The 23,732-nt window shown below is 41.1% G+C and overlaps 1 protein-coding gene and 1 long non-coding RNA gene across 4 annotated transcripts in view; one reads left to right on the forward strand and one right to left on the reverse strand.

The window, feature by feature from the left end:
• Positions 1–23,732, forward strand: part of LOC123513039 — a 41,858-nt gene that overhangs the window by 12,168 nt on the left and 5,958 nt on the right. For all 3 annotated transcript variants that reach the window (XR_006677246.1, XR_006677248.1, XR_006677247.1), the window contains exon 2: positions 2,222–2,402. This is a non-coding gene — a long non-coding RNA (uncharacterized LOC123513039). The remainder of the gene's footprint in view (positions 1–2,221; positions 2,403–23,732) is intronic.
• LOC123513037 (carbonic anhydrase 2-like) lies at positions 3,715–19,559 on the reverse strand. The gene is made up of 16 exons (XM_045269851.1): positions 19,415–19,559; positions 18,722–18,876; positions 13,866–14,664; positions 13,516–13,683; positions 12,235–12,373; positions 11,154–11,326; positions 10,624–10,781; positions 10,351–10,437; positions 9,685–9,733; positions 8,036–8,206; positions 6,986–7,130; positions 5,904–6,076; positions 5,416–5,573; positions 4,937–5,024; positions 4,335–4,383; positions 3,715–3,808 (listed from the first exon to the last, which is right to left on the reverse strand). Exons 5-14 carry the CDS (start codon positions 12,369–12,371, stop codon positions 4,995–4,997), a joined length of 1,281 nt encoding a protein of 426 aa, XP_045125786.1. The 5' UTR covers positions 12,372–12,373; positions 13,516–13,683; positions 13,866–14,664; positions 18,722–18,876; positions 19,415–19,559; the 3' UTR covers positions 3,715–3,808; positions 4,335–4,383; positions 4,937–4,994.

Below are 23,732 nucleotides of genomic sequence, written 5' to 3' on the forward strand. Positions count from 1 at the left end.
ACGCTTTGCCCTCTCACCACGACGGTTTTCATAACTCAAAAAATGATTAGTGGGAGTTTTCAAGGCTGTTTCCCTTTTTGATTAATGTGGGAATCTTATTAATCTGTTTCTAGAACCATAAAAGAAGTATTGAAAACCCTTTTTGCATTACTGTAACTAACACTTCTGAATAGGCCAAGTGCTGTATGATGGGGGCGAAGTAGACCATGTCTGACACACGTACACCACCACTACCGCTAGTTTCCTCTTCCATCCACTCCAGTCCATTATAGTTTACAGTTGTCTCAAGGATCTAATGCTACCAAGACCAGCATTGCAGTCATAACTCCTTAGAGCAATACGACTCACTTCTACAAGCTACTGTGCTGTTCATATCAAACTGTCTCTGGTGAAATCTGAATGTGTGCTTAGTGTCCTAGACCAATTTTCATTCTCCCTCGGAAGTAATGTCGCAGAATCTATAGTCCTGGTGAAATATTTTGTTTATGTTATTGAATATGAATACTTGTTTTCTTTTTTTTCCTTTTTTTTATATTTAGTACATTGAGTGATGTGGTGGATGTTATTAGCAGGTTTTTTTCCCTTTTTTTTCCTTTCTCTCCTCTATTTATCCATATCCTTTCTTCCTTCCATCTTTCCTTCCTTGCTTTCATCTTTTTTTTCCTTACTTCCTTCCGTCCACCTATCCATTAATGTATCTATCCGTCCTTCCCATCCTTCCATGAACTTATCCATCAGTCCATCCATCTTTTATTCAACTCATCAATCCATCTTTCCTTCCATTCATTCATTCATCTATCCATCCATCCATCCTTCAATCTATTTTTTCCTTCCATCACTCCATATTTTTTTCTTCTATCCTTTGTTGTGGTTTTCTTCCTTCATTTCTTTTATTCTTTAGTTTACTCTTTTTCAACTTTTCCTCTTCTTTCTTTCTTCTCGAAATTATCTCTTATTTACGTATCTCGTACTGGTAAACATTGTGAGGATCAGTAATACAAACAATACTACTACAACACGTTTGGCTTTATTCATAAGTAAGAAGAGAAGAAGCAGACGAGGTGATGATTACACACAAGTGGGCAATTTGGCAGTTAGGTAGTCAGGCGGAGGTAAAACTGTGGCTCGTTATGCCAGTGTTACATGCAGGTTAAGTATAAGGTAACAAATACACTTGATTGGAACACCTAAGTAAATTTGAAAGTACTTGTGTCACCTACATGTGTGTGTGTGTGTGTGTGTGTGTGTGTGTGTGTGTGTGTGTGTGTGTGTGTGTTTTATTTCTCTCCCGCCATAAGCTTGTACAAAAGTGCTGTTATCACTCGTGTTTCGTGAGTTCTTTTGCTTTCTTCTGAACATTGACAGTGCTGGATCTCACGGCTGGGATGGGTGTGTGGGAGGGACGGAGAGTTTGAAGAAAGGGATTAATTAAGGTTACTGTGGATGCTCTGTCATATTCTCTCCCGTGCCAAACTTCCTCCATGCACTCATTACTCTCTTGTCATTTCCCATAAATTATATCCCTGTGGTCATCTAGGTTATGTTATCAGTGTCTTTTGATGCCGAAACTGGTCGATACCTTTCTTGTTCTTAGGTTAGGTTAGATTACGTTTGATTACGTTTGCAGGTTCGACGGATTTTGGGCAGTTTGCCGGAGAATGTCTGGAGGGAAAAGCGAACATGAGGGGAAAAGTGTTAGAGGGATGTACAGATGGGAAATGTGAGGGAAAGAAGAGAGGATTTGCTACCCATTCGTGACAAGTGCTGGGACGTAGAAAGGTGTGTGTATGTGTGTGTGTGTGTGTGATGAATGATTGAGAGTACTGGCGTTAGAGAGGTGGAGAAATCATGTTACGTACAGTTAGAAAGTAGCTAAAGTGTAAAAGAAAGAAGAGGCCGAAGAGAGTCTGTGTGTGTGTGTGTGTGTGTGTGTGTGTGTTTGTGTAGGCAGGGTGGTGGCGATGGTTACAGCAATAGTTCCTTCCATGCAGTTCCCTAAGCTATGCCGAGGCGATGGGAGTTGAGGGCAGCCGCGAGTGGAGGGAGGAACTCTTCTTGTTTCTTCTCTTAACTGCCGCCACCGCCACAACCACCGTCAGCCTAGGTCATTTGTATCTGGGAGGAGAAAATGAGAAAGTTAATGTAAGACCCATACTATTAACTCCTTCACTGCCTTCCTTATTGAATTCACTGACAACAGCTCCTCTCTCGCCCAACAAAGGCCCTGTGTCCCGTCTTACCGTTCGACCCGCGAGGTCCTGCAGAGGGCGGAAGTTGTCTACCAGCTTCAGCCCAGACTCGTCCTCCAGCTTCCGGAATTCTTCGAGCTGCCAGGAAGACAACATGCATTCAGACACCATCCAAACACGTCTTCAGACATTCCGCTACGATTTTTTATTAAGGTATTTTAGGGTTAAGGTAATTACTACCCGGTGAGGGGATTGTGTCGTGAGGATGAAGAGAATGATATGCACTACTCTCTTAAACGTTATCCTTCAGTCTTAATTCTTCATATCTGTAGGTGATAATCTATTAGTTGTTCATTTTAAAGTTTTCTGATTCTTATGTCTTGATTTGTAGATTTTTATTCTTAAGTCTAATAGTCATCTGCTTATTTGTACGGAGACTGTCAAGAGATCAAAGGAGTTAGAAGTGAGGGAAGACGCTCTGAGCACAGTGGGATTAAAGTAGTCTGGGATACGGATTGACGTCCACGCGAGACTGCACCTGTTTGCTGGATATCGGGATGGACTGCTTGAAGACTGTCCAGATGACGATTTCATTGCATGTCGGGGTGGTGAGGGAGCCGAGGTAGCGGAAGTAGTCGTTCAGGTTGGATGGCAACACATTTCCAAGGGCGAAAGGTGTGATTTCGACTTCGGTTTCTGCACATAAGAAAGTAAGTTAGTCTCATCGCTTTGGTCATCTCCCACCGCGATTATTTCCTAAGGTCACAAAGATAATTAGCTGGGCTATTAAAGAGTCAGATGATCGTTTAAAACACTATCCTATGGCACACGTAGACTCACTTGCTTCCCGTATATCAGCGAGTGCGTTGATCATTTCTTGCAGCTTGGGGTTGTCATTGGGTGAGATCTCCAGCATGACCCCCAGCACCGCGATACCGTCAGGGTTTGGAAGGGCCCCGGATACACTCCCGTAGCTCGCCTTCCAGTGGACCAGGTGAAGTTCGGCGGGGAATCTGTTTGGGAGTGGTGTACTTTGATCTCTGTCTGTTTAGCGTACTACCTTTCTTTGTGTCTGTACTGGCGAGTTCATGTTTTTTTAATTAATTAATTAATTTTTTTTTTGTGTGTGTGTGTGTGTGTGTGTGTGTGTGTGTGTGTGTGTATGTATGTGGGCGCGCGTGCGCATGTGTACCTTTGGCCGTCGATGGTATGCTCGGAACCCAGTGTATCGTCCGCACCCCAATGTAAATGGAACTGCAGGAAGTTGTAGTTGCCGTCCAGGCCTCCGCCACTCACGAATGGCACGCTAGGAGACTCCAACATGAATTGCGCTGCGCAGGAACGGGCAAGAAGACAAGGTGGCGTTTTAGGAACAATTTTGAAGGTCTCTATACTTTACAACAACTATCCATCTATTCAATTGACCCGGACTTGACCTCAACTGACCACCTTACCTGTGTGTGCGTTGTTCAGGGCAGTCATCTTGGTGGGCACCGTGTCATAGTTGTTCAAGACGAATGACGCTGGGGTGAAAGTGACAGCGGAGCTCGTCTTTAAAGCCACGGGAGACTGTCTATCCCCTACGCATTTGTCGAAGATGGCTGGCCAATTCTCCGCCGCTGCGAAAAACGATGTTATTGTGCGGGCCCAATAACGCAGTACTTGAGTTATTGTGAGCTAAGTAACGCAGCACTATTGTTTTTGTGCAAGTTGAACAAGCACCAAGAAGAAGGCGATTACAGATAGAAAGACTATATATATATATATATATATATATATATATATATATATATATATATATATATATATATATATATATATATATATATATATATATATATATATATATAGAGAGAGAGAGAGAGAGAGAGAGAGAGAGAGAGAGAGAGGAGAGGAGGAGGAGGGAGGGAGGGAGGAGAGGAGAGAGAGAGAGAGAGAGAGAGAGAGAGAGAGAGAGAGAGAGAGAGAGAGAGAGAGAGAGAGAGAGAGAGAGAGAGAGAGAGAGAGAGAGAGAGAGAGAGAGAGAGAGAGAGAGAGAGAGAGAGAGAGAGAGAGAGAGAGAGGACAAAAAGAAATACAAATAACTTACACAATACGTCTAATATGCATATAGTAAACAACAAGAATATATTTAGACATATTTACCGGTGGCTCCGACGTAAGACCAGTGCATTGTCTCGCTGGCAATGAACACCTGTAGAAAGAAAGGTACGAATACAGACAATTAAAAGCTTAGAAATGGTAGAGGTGTGGAAAGTTTAGAGATAGGAAGAGTTAGAGATATAGATAGGGAGAGATGGAAGAAATTAGAATTTAGAGAGAGAGAGAGAGAGAGAGAGAGAGAGAGAGAGAGAGAGAGAGAGAGAGAGAGAGAGAGAGAGAGAGAGAGAGAGAGAGAGAGAGAGAGAGAGAGAGAGAGAGAGAATATTGATATGATTAGTGATATCTTGTACTTCCTTTGATAAATGTGCGTCAGTAGTAGTAGTAGTAGTAGTAGTAGTAGTAGTAGTAAGAATAGTAGTAGTACTAGGAAAAAGTTAGACTTTAAAGAAAGTGTCGCTTTCAACTCCCTCTAACTTAATCTAAACTACATTATCTTATTGGGTAGACAAGGGCAAGTGATGTAAAATCTGGTTGGGTAAGGTTTGGTTAGGTTAGACTAAGATATAACAAGTGGGTGATATAATGTTGCCTTCACTACCTATTCAAAACCCTTAACTACCCCTTATTGCCCCTAACTGCCTCACCTGACGCCCGTTGAGTGGAAGCGGCTGTCGGAAGTTGTTCTGAAGAAAGATTCCACCGTCATCCCTCAGCTTGCGGAACTCTGCCTAGCTGTGCCGAGGAGAAGGAGAATGAGGCAACGTACAGTAAAGCAAATTCATCCTTTTTGCTGCCAAACACTTTCTCCCTCAGTCAATTACAACTCTTCAGTCACATCATTTTCATATTTTTTTTCCTGTGGCTTGGAAATCTTTTTGAAAGGTTAAGTTGTATTCTGTCAGTACCATTGTAAGGTAGAATGGCGTATAAGATTTGAGAGTGTTTATGTTTACGTGAGTTTGTCGAACTATAGATATTTGTGTCTCTGCTTAGAATGTATAGAGAAGAGTTCGTGTCTGTTTGGAATGTACAGAGAAAAGTTTGTGTCTGTCTTGCTCTGGAATTTACAGAGGTTGCGGCTTTTGTTTGAGGCTTAGAACATAAAGGTTTCTTTCTGCCTTACCTGTTTGGAGGAAATGGGGATTGTGTTTCTCAGGACAGTCCAGATAACGATTTCATTACAGGTCGGCGTGGTGAGGGAACCTTCGTACCGGAAGAAGCTATCAATGTTATCAGGGAGTAGGTTTCTGAAGATGAAGGAATCCACCACCGTCTCTTCATCTGCGGGTAACATTCATCAGGTTAAATTGGGTTGCTGAGATTACAAGTGAAGTAAGTGATGTAAAACTGACATAAATTTGCGTTCTTTTCGTCATTCTCGTTACCGTCACCGCTACGTTTCTTTTTTGTATATTTATTTTCATTATTGCTTTAGTTTTCTGCACGTTTTCTTTGGATATCATTCCTGTTCGACTTCTGTTACCTTCATTATCATCACCAGCATCATCTCATTTTCCTTCTCTTTATTTGACTCGTTAACGGAGCTGATACGTGGTATGCCTTTCCTCCTCCTCCTCCTCCTCCTCCTCCTCCTCCTACAGCCAGACTCACCAGGCTCATGTATGTTTGCCAGTGCGTCAATAATAGGTTGTAACTTGGGGTTGTCCTTCTGGCTGATCTCCGCCATGATGCCCAGCACGGCCAGGCCATCACCGAAATTCAGAGACTCGGACACAGAACCGTAGCTTGTCTTCCAGTGGACAAGGTGTATCTCGAGAGGGAATCTGCAGGTATAGGAGGATCATGAGGGTGATCAGTGTATGGTGTGTGTGTGTGTGTGTGTGTGTGTGTGTGTGTGTGTGTGTGTGTGTGTGTGTGTGTGTGTGTGTATGTGGTAGGGGGTAGGAGGGTATGGTAAAAAAGTTCGTAAGTGAGCACTCTTCTTTTCTCAATCTCCATATCTCTGGTGAGCTGAAAATATCAATCGCCAGAGGAGTGGACGTAATAGTGGAAAGAAGCGCAAAACTTTGGAAGTGAGTGCGAGTGGATGTCTTTTTATTTATGTAAGAATGTCTTTGGCCCGGGATGACTGAAAATTATAGGGAGTGTCTTGAAACCTTCCCTCTAAAATAATTCAAATGAAAAAGAGAAACTGACATAGCTCCAGAGTTGACCAGGACAAAGCATGAAAGCTTAAGAATACAGGTTAACTCTTACATTATGGAGGTGGACAGAATAAGAGTAAGAGAGACTGAGAATACTGAAGGGAGGTGGACTGAATAAATAAGAGACTGAAAATATTGATTAATTCTTGCATCATATGGGAAGGTGAAAGAGAGAGAGATTGAAAGTATCAGTCAACTCTTGCATGAGAAAGGTGTACAGAATGATGGTGAAAGAGAATGAGAATGCAGTGTGAAAGATTGAGAACATTAGTTAAATTTTGCATTAGGTAGATGGACTGAATACGAGTAAGAGATTGAGAATACTGATTAACTCCTCTCTAAAGGGAAGGTTCCAGCACAGTTATCCTCTACTTCTGCACGATCCTCTTTGATATTTCTTTCGGGACTGGCACTCTCAGCTGGTTTATTTATTTTTAACCCTCCTTGTTGCCCTTGTCCATTACCTCTCTTACATAGAAAAAAGGAAGGAGAGAAAGAAAGCCTTGTTGAGTTGTGACCACCCTGTACCTTTTGCCGTCAATGGTGTGCTCTGAACCCAAGCCATCGTTGGCACCCCAGTGGAAGTGGAATTGAAGGAGTTGGTATTTTCCGTCCAGGTCACCGCCTTTGATCGACGCCTCCTTTCCAGCTGCGTAGGTTATTCTGGCTTGTGCTGTAACGGAAGGGATCAGATAGCGGTAACAGTGATATTATTATTATTATTATTATTATTATTATCATTATTATTATTATTATTATTATTATTATTATTATTATTATTATTATTATTATTATTATTGTTATCGTTATTATTATTATCATTGTTATTATTATTATCATTATTATTATTATTATTATTATTATTATTATTATTATTATTATTATTATTATTATTATTATTATTATTATTATTATTATTATTATTATTATTATTATTATTATTATTATTATTATTATTATTATTATTATTATCATTATTATATTAAACTATTATTCTTATCATTATCATTATCATCATTAGTTATTTATTATTTATTATTATTATTATTGCTATTGTTATTGCTATTATTGTTATTATTATTAGTTGTAGTAGTAGTAGTAGTAGTAGTAGTAGTAGTGTTAAGATAGTGTGTGTTTTGGTTTTAACTCCATTGTTTTATTTTGCCAAAGTCATCAAGGAAATAATTAATATCGGAAAAATAATTAGTAATACATGACTGCCGCTAAGATGCGTTATAGAAGAAAATTATTGTCAACGAAAAAATAACGAAAGCATACAAGGAACGAGAAATAATCAGCAGTCACTTCAAATAGAGAGTTGTGTAATTTTCTCAAAGCTTAACACGAGAAACGGAAGAAATAGTGGCTAAAGATGAATAACTCAAAAACAACTGAAAATAGGCACTAGGTGAAGAAAAGAAGATAAAACGAGGCATTGCAGAGCAGAAAAAGAAATCACCATACAGGAATGAGATCACGAAGAACTAGAAGAAAAAAAATAGCAATGATAGTCAGTAGAAGAAAACGAGGAGAAGGAGGAGGAAAGGGAGGTCAAGGCAGTGGTGGAGCATCACACACCAGTATGTCCGTTGTTGAAGAGGATCAGGTTCTCAGGTGGAGTATCGTAGAACTTGGTACCAAGGTTCACTCTCGGGAATTCCCCAACAGCGTCTGCGGTGACGAGAGCGACGGGAGATTGGCGCACGTCGGAGCCGCAAATGGGGAAAGAGTCTGCCCAGTTGGATGGACCTGTAGGGACGAGGAAGCAACATGCACCTGGTGACTTCGAAACAGCACATGGCGATCTGTTTGAAATTAAGCAATACATTTCACTGTTTCACTGGGTGTTAGTTGTGCAGTGTAAAGCTCGTAATGGGCTGAAAAATTGATATCGTTACTTGAATTTCTGATTATCTCTTGCATTCATTGGTATTTGGAGATGTTTAACGATCCCGAACCGCTTCACATATCTATTGGTGCCGGGAGAAGAACAAATGGTATTTATTTATTGGTAATGGGGGAGGAATTGGTTACTTTATTACTTTTACTACATTTATCAACGCAAGGATGTGCAATTTGTATCAACATTCAGTGACAGATTATATATTTTTTGTTAATCATCGGAGAGGAATATGTAAAGGTTCTTATCGAAGTATTTGTTTTCCACCAATTACCAGTCTTTGCGTATCCTAAAGCTTGCGAGTCGGCTATCTTATCGTGTCTTAAAGTTACCACTCAGGTACTCGTATCGTAACGTGCTTAGCTTTCGCCACAGCTAACGTATCACTTTCCAAATCCATCTGAGCTATTTTAAAGCGCTCTCTCTTAGCGTGTTTAAAAGATACCATTCACCTTTCTTAACGTGTCATAATGTTACCATTCAGCTATCGTATCGTGCCCTGAAAATGTCAATGATATTTTTCATCTAATCCATGATATTGATCTTCATTTTCTATGGTGTTCAGATCTCACCAAACATCCACCTCGTCGTGTTCAATATCTACCAAACACCTGTGTGGCTCGTTCGCTCTCCGTTACCGTAGCATGCAAGGGACAGGTGTGTGACGCAACGCAAGCTAGTAATCAGTGGCTTCCGCCATTCACGAGGCACCGTCATGTTTGTACAAGTGTCCGTCACCCTCCTATGTCATTGTGCCGGATATGTGCGACGTTTTCATCACACCACCTGTACCCGCTGCCCCGCCCTCGCAGTGTCACTCAGGTCTGTTCCAGTCTCGGATTGGACACCGTGGGCTGACTCTCCCTTATGCTCGTATTATGTAGTATTTTATAGCGTACTGCATTTTTTGTACTATGTTGATTCATTGCAGTACCCTCAGCACACTATGCACAATCCCGAAAGACTACAAACCAGCATAGCAAACAAGTGGAAAGTCTTGTACATATATATTCTCACTGGAAGAGAAATATCAGACTCTCACCATGTTAAACCATATTATGAAACGCTTCTGCCGTACCTCCATTACGTCCTCTCATAAATTGTAGTTGAACCTACACATGTTTTTGAAGGTGTCTTCATGGTTTGATTGATTGATTAGGAATATCTTTTATTGTTAACAGGAGAAGGAATCGAGAACATAGCTAGTCATCTCTGTGGCCTTTAGAAATAATCACGGCGAGAGAGTAAAGTGTTTCAGAAAATGGTCACGGTGAGAGAGTAAAGCGTTTCAGAACACTGTCATTGTCTGATGTTTCACACCACTTACCGAAAGGAGGAACGTAGCTCCAGTACGGACTTTTGCGACCCATAGCCACCTGGGGAGGAAGTGCAACGTTAGAAGAGAAATCTGAACAATATGACTTAGCTGTTGAAGCTGAAGGCAACCATAGTCAAGCTTCAGTGTTGGCTGAATGAGGGGGTCAGAGAGTGGGCCAAGTTAAGAAGGGTTGCGTCAGACTAGAAAGGGTTAAATGAGGCTAAGAAGGACTCGTTGGAATTGTAGGAGTTAAGAAAGGGTAGGAGGTAGTTAGTAGGACTAGATTAAGGCAAGTAAGGACTGGTGAGGTCAAGGCACTCGATGTAAGGATAGGAGTTGCCTTGGAAGGGATAAGAAAAATTGGAAGAGGGAATGAGGTTGAGGCTAGCTAGATATGGTTGGAATGATCTGGATGAAATTAGGAATGGTTAGATGAGGATGGGAAGGGATAATTGCAATTGTGAGTGTTTAGTTTAGGATGGAAAGGGTAAATGGATGAGGTTGATTGAGTTTGGATAATGATAAGGGAATGGGATTGTCTGTAGGGAGTTTTTGTTTTGATCTATAGAAAAAAAATCCTTGGTAGGGACAGTGGCTACACAGCGAGGAGCTTGTTTGAATGTGGGTGTGAGAGTGGATATAGGTGTCGGTGCGGATGTGGGTGTGGTTACTCACTTCGCGGCCGTTGAGAGGTTGGACGGGACGGAAAGTTTCGACCAGTAAGTTGCCTTTCTCGTCCATCAGAGTCCTGAACTTCGCCAACTGTGAATGAGACACAGAACATATGAGGGAGTAAAAGAACGTTATGTACGGAGCCTAAAGGGTAGAACGTGTGGAAAAAGAAAAGTACAGCGTTCATAATGTAATGTGGTGGTCAGTGAGGGCAGAAAGGCGAGGAGCGTGGACAGGTGGGGTAATAGTGACTAATCGGTGTAGTAAGGACGTCACCTGTTTGTAAGATATCTTGACGGTGTCCTTGAAGACGGTCCATATCACGATCTCATTGCAAGTCGGGGTGGTGAGGGAGCCTTCATACCGGAAGAAATCGTCGACGTTTAATGGCAGGAGTCGGTTGAGGGCGAAGGGTGGAATCTTAACTTCAGCATCTACCGATCGTGTAGAGGAGTGTCAGGTGGCGAATCATACACACATTATCAAATCCATCTCAGATTAACTTACACCAGCATTTGACCCATATTAGATTTCAATAATTTCTATGATGAATTATGTTAGCCAAGCTTAGGCTTAGTTTGCTTATCTTAGACTAAGTTAGGTTAGCTTAAGTTAGCTGAAGTTAAATTAGGTCAAGTTACGTAAGGTTAAGTTTGCTTAAGTTTGGCTATGATACGGTAAGGTAGATTAGAAAGGTTTGGTTAGATTAGCTCCGGTTAGGTTATGAGAAGAGTTATTTCGGTAATAATTTCTTCGAGGAATATTCATGTGTGTAATTTACATCGACGCTCAGTCCAGTCACTCACCGGCCTTCGTGATCTTATCCAGGTTGTCGAAGATGGGGTTTAGGTACGCGTTATCTGTTTTACTCAACTCCAGCATGATGCCCAGTACCGCGATGCCGTCATCGAAGTTAATGGCCTCGGCCACGCTGCCGTAGCTCGCCTTCCAGTGCACCAGGTGAATCTCGCCCGGGAACCTAAGTGACCGGGAGGTGTCAGTTTGTCATTATAGGCCTAAAACGTTTTGGCTCCGCACATGAACTCTTGTAACAGCTTCTGGTGGAAGTCACTGGAGTTTTCAAGGGAGAGTTTATTATTCTAATGATAATTTGATAAGTGAAAGAAGAGGAAAGGACAGAAAACACATCCATACAAGAGCTAGACTCCTTATCAGACCTTTGAAAACATGAAGCCTTTAAGATGGCAAGACAAAAAGCTATCACCATTAACGTTGACAAAAGGTGCAAGACGTCGCTTCTTTATAAGGATATGATTGATAACATCGTATTCTTGAAGTTAGTGAAGGAATGTAGCATTGAGTGAGCATAGACTGAAACAACATGTGAAAAATAATGGAGAGCTAAATCAGTGTGTGTGTGTGTGTGTGTGTGTGTGTGTGTGTGTGTGTGTGTGTGTGTGTGTGTGTGTGTGTGTGTGTGTGTGTGTGTGTGTGTGTGTGTGTGTGTGTGTGTGTAATTCACCTCGGTCTCCTACTGGTCACCCAGCCAGTCTTCCCCATTACGGAGCGAGCTCAGAGCTCATAGACCGATCTTCGGGTAGGACTGAGACCACATCACACACAACACACACAGGGAAAGCGAGGCCACAACCCCTCGAGTTACATCCCGTACCTGTTTACTGCTAGGTGAACAGGGGCCACACATTAAGAGGCTTGCCCATTTGCCTCGCCGGTTTCCGGGACTCGAACCTGGGCCTCTCGATTGTGAGTCGAGCGTGCTAACCACTACACTACGCGGTGTGTTAGCTGTGTGTGTGTGCATGTGCGTGTGCGTGAGTGTGTGTGTGTGTGTGTGTGTGTGTGTGTGTGTGTGTGTGTGTGTGTGTGTGTGTGTGTGTGTGGGTGTGGCTGTGTGCGTGAGCTTACTTCTTGCCGTCGATGGTATGCTCAGATCCTTCCGACGAGTCCTTGCCCCAGTGGAAGTGATACTGTAGGAAATTGTATTGGCCATCCAGGTCGCCACCAAACAGTGCTGGCGGGTTCTTCTGCTCGAGCATCACCATGGCTGGGGAGGAAGGGCGAACATATATCAACTTGTTTTTCTTTTTTATATATGTAAGAGGGGGAAACTGGCCAAGGGTATCAGAAAATATATAAAAAAACTCGCACTTAGTCGACAGTTCCCTTGCAAGTCCGATAGAGTTTAAATTTTTTTTTTTATTTATACCAAGAGTTAGCCAAAGGAAAGGGATAAGTGTCTTGAAGCAGGTAGGGAGTTCCAGAAAGGTATGAATGATTGAGAGTATCGGTTAACTCTTGCATTAGAAAGCTAGACAAGATAGGGGTGAGAGGAAGAAGAAAGCCTTGTGCGGGGAAGAGGAGGGGAGGCATGCATTTAGCAAGATCAGAAGAGTAGTTAGCATGAAAATAACGGTAGAAGACAGCAAGAAATGCAACATTCCAGCGGTGAGAAAGAGGCTGAAGACAGTCAGTCAGAGGAGGAGAGTTGATGAGACGGAAAGCTTTTGATTCCACCCTATCTAACAGAACTGTGTGAGTGGAACCCGACATCCCTCATACATGCGAAGAGTACTCTGTACACGGGCGGATGAGGCCCTTGTACTGAGTAAGCATTTGTGGGGGCGGGGAGAACTGGCGGAGACTCCTCAGAACACCAAACTTCATAGAAGCTGTTTTAGCAAGAGATAAGATATGAAGTTTCCAGTTAAGATTATGAGTAAAGAACAGACCGAGGATATTCAATGTAGCAGAAGGGGACAGTTGAGTATCGCTGAAGAATTGAGCTTTAAACACTACCAAGGTTTCTCTTCCCCAATCAGAAATCTTAGAAATATTAGAAGTCAGGCGTTCTGTGCGTGATAATTAGTCGCCTGGGGAAGTGTAAAGCGTTTGATCGTCTTTTGTGCTCCCTGCGTGTCATGTAACTGTGCCTCATCTTTCTCTGTGACGGAGTTCCTGACTGTAGGACCTCCCGTGATTCGGTGATGTTGTTCAGACATGTGCGTTAAGTCCTTAGAAACTGAACTTCCACTTAACAAAGAGAACGTGTTCTATTACCATACATGCTTTTGAATTTTGATCTGTTGCTGCATGTATTCCTGAGTTAAGCCTACATCTTTGTTATTCATATAAATAGATGAATGGAGAACCTGATTCATTAGCAGAGGAGTTACGAGGATGTCTCACCTGTATGTCCGTTATTCAAGAGTGTTTGGCTGGTGGGAGTCTCTCTGTAATTCTCAAAGTTGAAGGGAATCCAAGGGTTGGTTCCCACAGCATCCTTGGCCACCAGCGCCACGGGGGACTGCCGCGACCCGCCACACGTTGGGAAGTTAGCAGGCCAGGTGGCGGGTCCTTGAGGCCGTGTGGAAGGAGGGGAGAGAAAATTACGGATCATGATTTCACGGCTATGTCCTCATCACCCATACAAGATCATGGAAGTATTAGCAAGAGCAGAAGTGAGTCAGGCATGGAGTGAGTGAACGAGGCGTCGTCCGCAGTGTATTTCAAGGTGTAAAGGGAAAAGGTATACTCACCATTTTTGTCAGTGTAGCCCCACTTGAATGGTTCTGTGAATGAAGGAAAAGATGTCAGCAAGATGTGTGTGGTACTGTGTGTGTTTGTGTGTGGGGGCGGGGGTGTTGGTGAGTGGGTGGGTGGGTGGGTATAGGTGTGGGTGTGTGTGTAATAGCGGTAGTAGTGAGTGGAGTGTCATGAGGGTAACTTAATACTACATCTTACACACAAATGTCTTATACACTACAAAAAACCATCCAAAGTCCATGTTATCTTTCTCTAAACTACAACTAACGAAGGAAGAAAGTCGCCCAATACTCCCAATGCGGGATGAGGAAAGGGAGAGGACGCCAGGAATTCATTAACAAGGGAACATAAAGAATAGTACATGGCGCTGGTCTCCTTTCCTTGAGGCTGCCCACCGCAGCTGTGTTCGTTCTGTAACTGAGGAAAAGATGTATTAGCTTCTCCCTTGCTTCGTGAAATTGACTGGTGACACGGCAACTCGGTAAACGTGGTGACAAAAGCGATGTAAACTACCCGGCTTGCTTTCTTTGTATGTCTTGCCTTGTACTAGTCCTGCCACTAAAAAGAAAACATGTTAGTGTTACTCTTCTCTGTCTCTGGCGTCAATAAGCGTTTGCGGAGCGCCGGCTGAAGAGCGTTACATCCTCATCTCTTCTCTGCCTCGCCTCCTTATCGTCTGGTCCACACGGCCGTCAGTAGTCACATGTCACCAAGGCAGCCATCAGTGTTTCCTAGGAGGGATTCTGCTTTCTCTTGGTTTGTTGTGGGCGGAGGAGTATGAGACGTTGGATTCTGCAAAATATACGTTGTTAAATGTTAAATATTTTGTTCTTTCATTGTGCGTCATCTGGTTCCCAGCATCCTGCCCGTTCATAATTATCAAGGATCGTGAAGGAAAATGAGCAGATCTGTTCACCCCTACAAGGCTATTTGGGATAAGCTACATTATTTGATATAAAGTTGAAGATATGGGATAGTAAAAGTGAAGACCGTCGATAACTTCATTATATATGTATATTTCTACTTTGCCTATAAGGGATATTTGTTCACATCATTGCCACATAACTCCTTAATCATCCGTGTTTACAAGCTCTCTTAGGAACTAGCATCGTCTTCATTTTAAAAATCTTTACCTTTTCACTTTTTTTTTCTCTCTTCATTTCGCGCCTTCTGTCGACACTTTTGCATAAGAAAAAAAGGAGAATGCTTTTGTTCTTTATCACTTCCGAACGTCTTATCAGAGTCATTTTTTTGTTTCATTTCCTTCTTTTCTTTAATATGTAGTGTGTACACATTTTGCTTTCTAGCCACGATTATTTTCAAAGTCCACAGAGATGATAAGCAAGATTTTCATGAGTGTTTCATCTGTTAATAATATAGAAATCTTATTAATCTGGCATTGTAATCATGACAACACCCTTGAAAATCCCAGTCACTTCAAGTAGGATCTTTTGAAAATAATGGAGGAGTGGCCAGAAGTTTCAGAGTAATACCACACTTCACCCTTACGCCCCATGCTGCACTAGTGGCTCGCCAGCACAGTTCCACTCAGGCCGCGACACACTGATTGTCACTATTTTTTGTCACGTCACTAGACACGGCGTGGCTAGTAGACAGCTGCGCGTCTGTCAGGAGTTGTGCCGCTATCGAGAGCAAGGATCTCATTGCTCACTAACATATCTAACACTACTGTGAGAGGCGCCTGTTCACAAACCTGAGTGATTTACGAGTATTGTCCAGCTGCTGTGTGTGTGTGTGTGTGTGTGTGTGTGTGTGTGTGTGTGTGTGTGTGTGTGTGTGTGTGTGCATGTGTGTTTCACTGTTTGATCTGCTGCAGTCCCTGACGAGACAGCCAGACGTTACCCTACGGAACGAGCTCAGAGCTCATTATTTCCGATCTTCGGATAGGCCTGAGACCAGGCACACACCACACACCGGGACAACAAGGTCACAACTTCTCGATTTACATCCCGTACCTACTCACTGCTAGGTGAACAGGGGCTACACGTGAAAGGAGACACACCCAAATATCTCCACCCGGCCGGGGAATCGAACCCCGGTCCTCTGGCATGTGAAGCCAGTGCTCTAACCACTGAGCTACCGGGCACGTGTGTGTGTGTGTGTGTGTGTGTGTGTGTGTGTGTGTGTGTGTGTGTGTGTGTGTGTGTGTGTGTGTGTGTGCAAGTGTGTGCGTGCGTCCATGCACACGTGCATGTGTGTGTGTGTGTGTGTGTGTGTGTGTGTGTGTGTGTGTGTGTGTGTGTGTGTGTGTGTGTGTGTGTGAGAGAGAGAGAGAGAGAGAGAGATGAAACTTACAAAATTGATCATATTGTCTTTGCGTGATCTCTCTCTCTCTCTCTCTCTCTCTCTCTCTCTCTCTCTCTCTCTCTCTCTCTCTCTTTGTTGACGGCTCCCAGTTTCATCTACCGGGGTTGAGAGTTGAGGATTGATAACAGTACGCGGCGCAATCCCCACAGCGGCGATTAAAAAGAGTAGATAAAAAGAAAATTGATAGTTAGACAAAACGCAGTCGGCCTTCACCAGGTGCTGCAGAAAAAGACGTATTGCATCGACTTAGTACACGTATACATGTGAAACAAGTGCGCACAACATCTGGCCCAGGTGTATTTTAGATCGAGGCCTTTCTTGCTGTCAGTCATCCAATGCACCTTTCATCTCGTATCCTTGAAGGTGCTTCAGGTGCGTAACATGAGCAGAGCCTGTGGAGATGAGTCTGGTAGTGGTGGTGGTAGTGGGGGTGGTGTTGGCCTTGTGGTGTCCGTGGTGGTTATGCTACGCGGCATTCCACAATTGGTCTTCTGTTGATGTGGCACTTAGTAAGAGAAGTGCCATTCCATTTTAGTACTTATATCCTCCTTTAATACGTATGGATTTCAAAGAGAAGGCCTTTTTTTTTTTATCCCCTTTGACATCCTGCAAGTAAATATCTGGAATGTTGCTGCATTATACAACTACAAGACTTAAAAAGAAAAGGAATATTTTCTTTCAAAGTGTGAGTGAATGCACTTATTCCCTTTTATCTTGTGGTGGTCAAAGCGCCTCTTGAAGCCCTTGTTGTGTACTGAGAAAATACACTGCGTTGCGTTTCTTTAGTTCTCTTTTGGGTTGTCAAGTCTTCGAGAATTTTAGTGTATGAAGTCACACACGGAGCAAGGTCAGGAAAACACAGTGACCGGTGCACACATGTGTTACCGGATTATTGAATGACAATATGCCCCCTTGAGATGGCTGAGTGAGCTTGTGTGTTGCCATGGTGATGCTACAAACCATTTCAACATAACATCACTTGATAGCGATTCATTCATGCCAGGTGAGTGTAAAATCTGCAAGTAGTGCCGCTTGTTCACAATTCTACATACTGTGGCGCGCTCGCGTTGACCAGTGCCACCTCACACAAGGAACATTGTCTGGTTTTGCTCTAAACTTTCCGAACTGGTTTTTTTTACGGTGGCTGTGTTGGTGATTCATCTTCTGCCTGCACTGCACCTGCAGTCCATAAATAGAGGTGGAAAAAGAGGGAGTTCCGCTAATCCGCATGAAGACAGTTGGTGGCAACGCTGCGCATGTTGTCAGGGCTGGTGTTATCCGACTTTTCATGTCATATTTTCAAATTGTGCTTCTATTCGATTGTCTCATTATTTCTGTTTGTTGGCTGCCAAGTTTCCCTCAGAAATGATTATCCTTATTGAAGATTTCCCTTTCCGAGATGGCAATGGCAGTCAAGAATTCAAGCATTTTCTGTACTTTTTCAGCATTTTTAAAATAAGTAGTCTTTCAGAATTTCTAACAAAATTTTATGCACACTTTTCTCAATTGGCGTAGTCGGTAGGTAAATCAACAGCCTTAATTCAATAATTGGCTCGTGTCCGGAACTCGGCCGGGCTCACCACTTTCTGAGACACTTCTGAACAGCACCTCCGCTATCTATGTAATATTCCAATGCAGTTGAAGTTACATGGTACTTTCAGATTGTTTTTCTTATCATTCTAGTGACAACTAAATAAGATTTCTAAATCATAAATGGGTAAAAAGTACTCTTGATAACCCAGATAATAATCTATGTGGCCTTTGAAAATATATACGCGTAGTCGTAATGAGAAAGCAAAACATTTCTGAATGCTTACTCAACACGATTGCCATGAAATGCGATTCCTACGAGGCTTTTGTGCTGGGGTAGAATGAGAAGGCACCATTGTAAGCATGAACGAAACTCTGAGGCACTGTTAAGAAACTACGAGGTATAAAAATCGTAATTCCACTATGTTAAATTCTGCTAAGCTCTTGCGCCGGAATACTGTAAACATGTGGCTCCGCGGCGCCATTTTGTATTCTGTCAGACTGCGCTTTGCATGGCGCGTGCACTCAGGGATGGCCGTGGTGGAATAAAAGGTAACGGTAATATGGAGAGGACACGCCATGAGTAAGAACTGAGATTTAGACAAACGGAGGCAAGGGAACATGAAAAAAAAGAACATAAAGAAAGATGAATATATACACAAGACATGATGAATGACAGCCGTAAACGTAATGCAAAAGAAAACAGAGACATGAAAGAAGAGATTATAAGAAAAGAATAGAAGAGACAATGAATGAGATCCGAAACATAGATGACACATGAAGTATAAATGCGGTAATGTCACTCAGATGTCGCCTCTCACTGGCCAGGATCACCTTGTTTGTGTTTAAAAAAATGAAATTTTTTTTCCATGTATTTAGACCATGAAAAACACAATATTTTTGACTAAAGTAAAATTCACGCTATGCCTTAACATTAATAGCCCTCACAAGTTTGTCCATTAATCTATTTTACTCATGATTATTTACTTACCAAGTCCCCAGGCAGGCTTGGAGATGGGAGCTTATGTATGTCACGGCCTTTGCGTCTCGTCACCCGTGTTGGTTTGGGAGGACGCAGAGAGGGAGGGAGGAAGAGACCGCTCCTTGCATTTCCGCATGTATCAGGCCGGACAGGTACCATGTCGCCTGGAGGAAGTGAACAGAGTGTATTGTGAGCAGCAGCGGGGGTCAGGGTAGTAGAGAAAGACGAACAGATGTTTGATTGTATACACGAATGAGGCAAGCTTATGAAGAGTTGGAAACTGACTGTCGTTCTTGGAAAGGATTAACACACACACACACACACACACACACACACACACACACACACACACACACACACACACACACACACACACACACACACCGGGGTTCGATTCCCCGGCCGGGTGGAGATGTTTGGGTGTGTCTTCTTTCACGTGTAGCCCTTGTTCACCTAGCAGTGAGTAGGTACGGGATGTATATCGAGGAGTTGTGACCTTGTTGTCCCGGTGTGTGTTGTGTGCCTGGTCTCAGGCCTATCCGAAGATCGGAAATAATGAGCTCTGAGCTCGTTCCGTAGGGTAACGTCTGGCTGTCTCGTCAGAGACTGCAGCAGATCAAACAGTGAAACACACACACACACACACACACACACACACACACACACACACACACACACACACACACACACACACACCTGTACCTTTGTAACCTACGTAGATGAACCATTCAACCGCTGATGACTGCATGGGACTTACTCTCTTCCCTTTGCTTTCAGTGGTGCTCATCCTACACCAGACTTAAGAAGGAGAAGCCACACCAATCAAAGACCTAGTCACACATAAACAAACGATTAGTAGTGAACCTTCTGTTGATGAGGACCTACATTCCACTAGATTTAAAAGATTATAGTTGAACTGACACTGTTTTTTAAGGGTGGTTTTACGGTTCTAGTATCAGCTCAACAAGATTTTTACATCATTAGCAGCAGAAACACTTTTGAAAACCAGGATAAGTATCTTTGTGGCGTTTGAAAATAGTCGTGGTGGGAGAGCAAAGTGTTTCTGAAATCTAATCTAAAATGAACACACTAATGAATCTCAAGTTAAATGTATACAGTATGTAAGATTGATATAAAGGATTGGGAAACTTTGTGCAAGTTGTCAGGTGAAGGAAGAGTGATTGATTCTTGGTTGTGTTTGTAACGAAATTTGTGTAATGGATGAAGTCTGGAGTGATCGCTAACTGTAAGTGTGACAGGAGGGTTGTAGTGGATTGAGTCTGGAGTGATGGATAATTGTGGGTGTAACAAAGAGGATTTAGTGAAATGACGAGGAGAGTGTAATGTAATAAGTGTGAAGTGATTGTTAACTGTGTGTGACGAGAGGGATTGAAAGTGTGAAGTGATCATTAGTTCAGTGGTGCAGTGGAGAAGAGTAATGACAGAGGAATGAGTGAGTGTTATTGTGGCTGGAGTGGCGGGGCAAGTGGAGTGAGCTTCCTTACTTGTTGTCCCGAGGATATATTAGCCACCACTGATCTCGTCGCGGCTCACCTCGCCCCTAAACTCCACAGCGGCGCTCACGGGACATGCGCAGATGGTTTAGATACGCATCCTCCACGTCCCCATCCCACATGATGTATAACACCTGTTAACGAAACAGTAGCTGGCCAGACTCATGTTATTGTGAGGCGCTTCACGTGTTTGGCTACCGTCCCTGTTCTGTACTCCAACGGGAGGCAGTGGTGGCGCCCAACAAGTGTCTCATCTATCATCTCCTGACGGGCGTGACACCTGTGGTCTTGCGTCACAGAGCCAGTGACACTCCTATCCCAGTGGCTAGCTGGTCTGGCTGATCGCCGGATACCCTTATTGTTATGACTATATTCTTATTACTGACATCATTATCACCTCCGGGAGTGGAGGAATGTCAGAAACAAAGCAGAAGTTAGGGACATCATGGCCAAGATAATGAACCTTGACCAGATATTTAGGTTATTAAAGATCGTCGGACAAGACACGGACATGGAGAAAGGTTTCATCAGGACATAGCGAGAGTGGAGGGAAGGTCCACAGGTGAATGAAGGCCACCTGTATAAACTGATCTTTGGTGGATTCTGATGCGAGGCCAACTAAGCGTGTCTGTCACATGAACGGCAAAGAAAATACTATTAACTACACAAATTCACTCTGAGTGTATAATTTGGTGTTAATTAAGGTACGATACTTGATATTCAATATATATCAAATATTTTTTTTGTGAAAAGACAATGCATTAAAATGATATCTTACTTTAACTCCTCGTATTTATCATAAAACTGAGACGTGCCTGCCTGAGGTATAGTGTTGTCAGATTCAAAATTGATATCCCTGAGATTGTGATGAAAACTCGGACTGGAATATTTTTTTCCTCTATCCCTTAGATTTGTCGTACAGTGATCAGCAGGTCCAGGTGTCCTGTGAGACGCGGCTTACTGAGAAGAATGTCTGGCCTCTCAGCGCGCCACTTGCTGCTCGGTGTCCCAGTTTGTTTGGGAGTCTAGGAGGCGGGTGTCAGAGGGCTGGTTGGTGGAGGGTAGTCGGGGGTTTGATGGAACTTTCCGTCGTTCTATTGTTGGTGGTATTGGCGTCTTTTTCTAGGTCATGATTTGCTCTTCTTCGCACTGAAGGCTGACATGCTGTCCTTTTGCTTCTTTTCATCTCCTCAGTCTAACCTCATTGTCTCATTTAATTTCTTATCTCATCTTATTTTAGTTTGTCTTAGAGTTTTAATGAAATTTTACAAGGTGTCATATGACTTCCCTGTTGTAGTGCAGGAATAGCAGTCTGCGGCTCATCATCGTCATTATCATCATCATCAGTGTAATTCGTCTTTTCCACAGTACAGATAATGATGACAAAAAAAAAAAATCTTCCATCTTCTTGATTATTTCGTCCTGATTATTTCTTTAGTTCTGACGTCTGCAGAAGTCTTACATATATTTCTTCAACTCCATTACCTCTTGTGTATTTCAGCATGTACTGGAAGTGTTGGCGCCTCCGTCACACCTTAGGCCTCATGGACACATCATTGTCACTGACCCGCTGCTCTCACTCTCACATTTGTTTAATTTTCGTGTAAAACGTGTGGGAAAATGACTTATATTCTCAGACATATACATATATATATATATATATATATATATATATATATATATATATATATATATATATATATATATATATATATATATATATATATATATATATATATATATATATATATATATATATATATATATATATATATATATATATATATATATATATATATATATATATATATATATATATATATATATATATATATATATATATATATATATATATATATATATATATATATATATATATATATATATATATATATATATATATATATATATATATATATATATATATATATATATATATATATATATATATATATATATATATATATATATATATATATATATATATATATATATATATATATATATATATATATATTAAAACACTTTGACATTTGTCGAGTGGTTTAAAGTAATCTACATGTCACCATGATAATCAGGTTCTAGGTAGTTACACCCAAGATGAGCTACGGGAAGATATAGGCCCTAATATGGGTACCACTATAAATAAAATTGCCTGCGCCACTAATGGGCGGAAGCTGAACAACGCTTCCCATACACTCTTCAAGTATGCCTACAGGCGCTATAGGCCTTACCGTAAAAAAAAAAAAAAAAAAAATATATATATATATATATATATATATATATATATATATATATATATATATATATATATATATATATATATATATATATATATATATATATATATATATATATATATATATATATATATATATATATATATATATATATATATATATATATATATATATATATATATATATATATATATATATATATATATATATATATCTACCTATCTATCTATCTATCTATCTATCTATCTATCCATATATAGATAAATAAATAAATAAAAATAAATAAATAAATAAATATATATATATATATATATATATATATATATATATATATATATATATATATATATATATATATATATATATATATATATATATATATATATATATATATATATATATATATATATATATATATATATATATATATATATATATATATATATATATATATATATATATATATATATATATATATATATATATATATATATATATATATATATATATATATATATATATATATATATATATATATATATATATATATATATATATATATATATATATATATATATATATATATATATATATATCTCAGGATGATATGAAAGCCATCCAGTAGCCTACTTAACCTCTTCAGTACCATGACGTATTTTCATATTTATTTCAGCTTACTTTTCGGTGATTTTATACAGCTTCAAAAACTTTTGGGAGAATTAAAATAATTAAAATAGTGAAGACTCAGGCCAATAATCTTCTGACCCTTTGTAGTCCAACTAAAATCGTCTACTCATACCCCAAACTGGTGGTAAATATGCATCCCAGTACCGAAAAGGTTAAAGATGATATAGGGAATTATTAGAAACAAGGTAAAGAGAACACAAGGTAGTCTCAGCCTCACCTGTCCTGCAGGTTATTAGGACGTCAAATTTAGGAAGTGGAATTAAAAGAAGACGAAGATCTACTTTATTTTTAAACGTGTAGCATCTCCAGCTGAGGTCGTGTCAGGTAGTGCAGTGATAGTTCTATTCTTGGTAACGCTCCATATTTTAAGTCATTTTCTTCCTCACTTCTTCTTTGGGTAAATTATGACAACGTAGGGCAATTCCTTTCCTATGCATAGACTTGCATCCACGAACAATGAGAGAAGTGGGCGTTTTTTTGTAAAAAATTCACAGCTTTAAGGTTCATGTGGTCACCACCACAGGATGTGTACGACTGACCGAGCGTTAGGTCAGAGACCGGCCGACCCTTCATAAGCGT

The sequence above is a fragment of the Portunus trituberculatus genome, chromosome 35 (genome assembly GCF_017591435.1).
Source record: "Portunus trituberculatus isolate SZX2019 chromosome 35, ASM1759143v1, whole genome shotgun sequence".
NCBI classification, from domain to species: Eukaryota; Metazoa; Arthropoda; class Malacostraca; order Decapoda; family Portunidae; genus Portunus; species Portunus trituberculatus.

Bases quoted from the DNA above. Each gene is read 5' to 3' on its own strand.
- LOC123513037 (XM_045269851.1), bottom strand. From the start codon at position 12,371: ATGGTGATGCTCGAGCAGAAGAACCCGCCAGCACTGTTTGGTGGCGAC. The intron at 7,131-8,035 runs GTGTGTGATGCT...CTTCCGTTACAG, and splicing joins CTTCAACAACGGACATACTG to CACAAGCCAGAATAACCTAC. The intron at 5,574-5,903 runs GTGAGTCTGGCT...TGTTACCCGCAG, and splicing joins GGCAAACATACATGAGCCTG to ATGAAGAGACGGTGGTGGAT.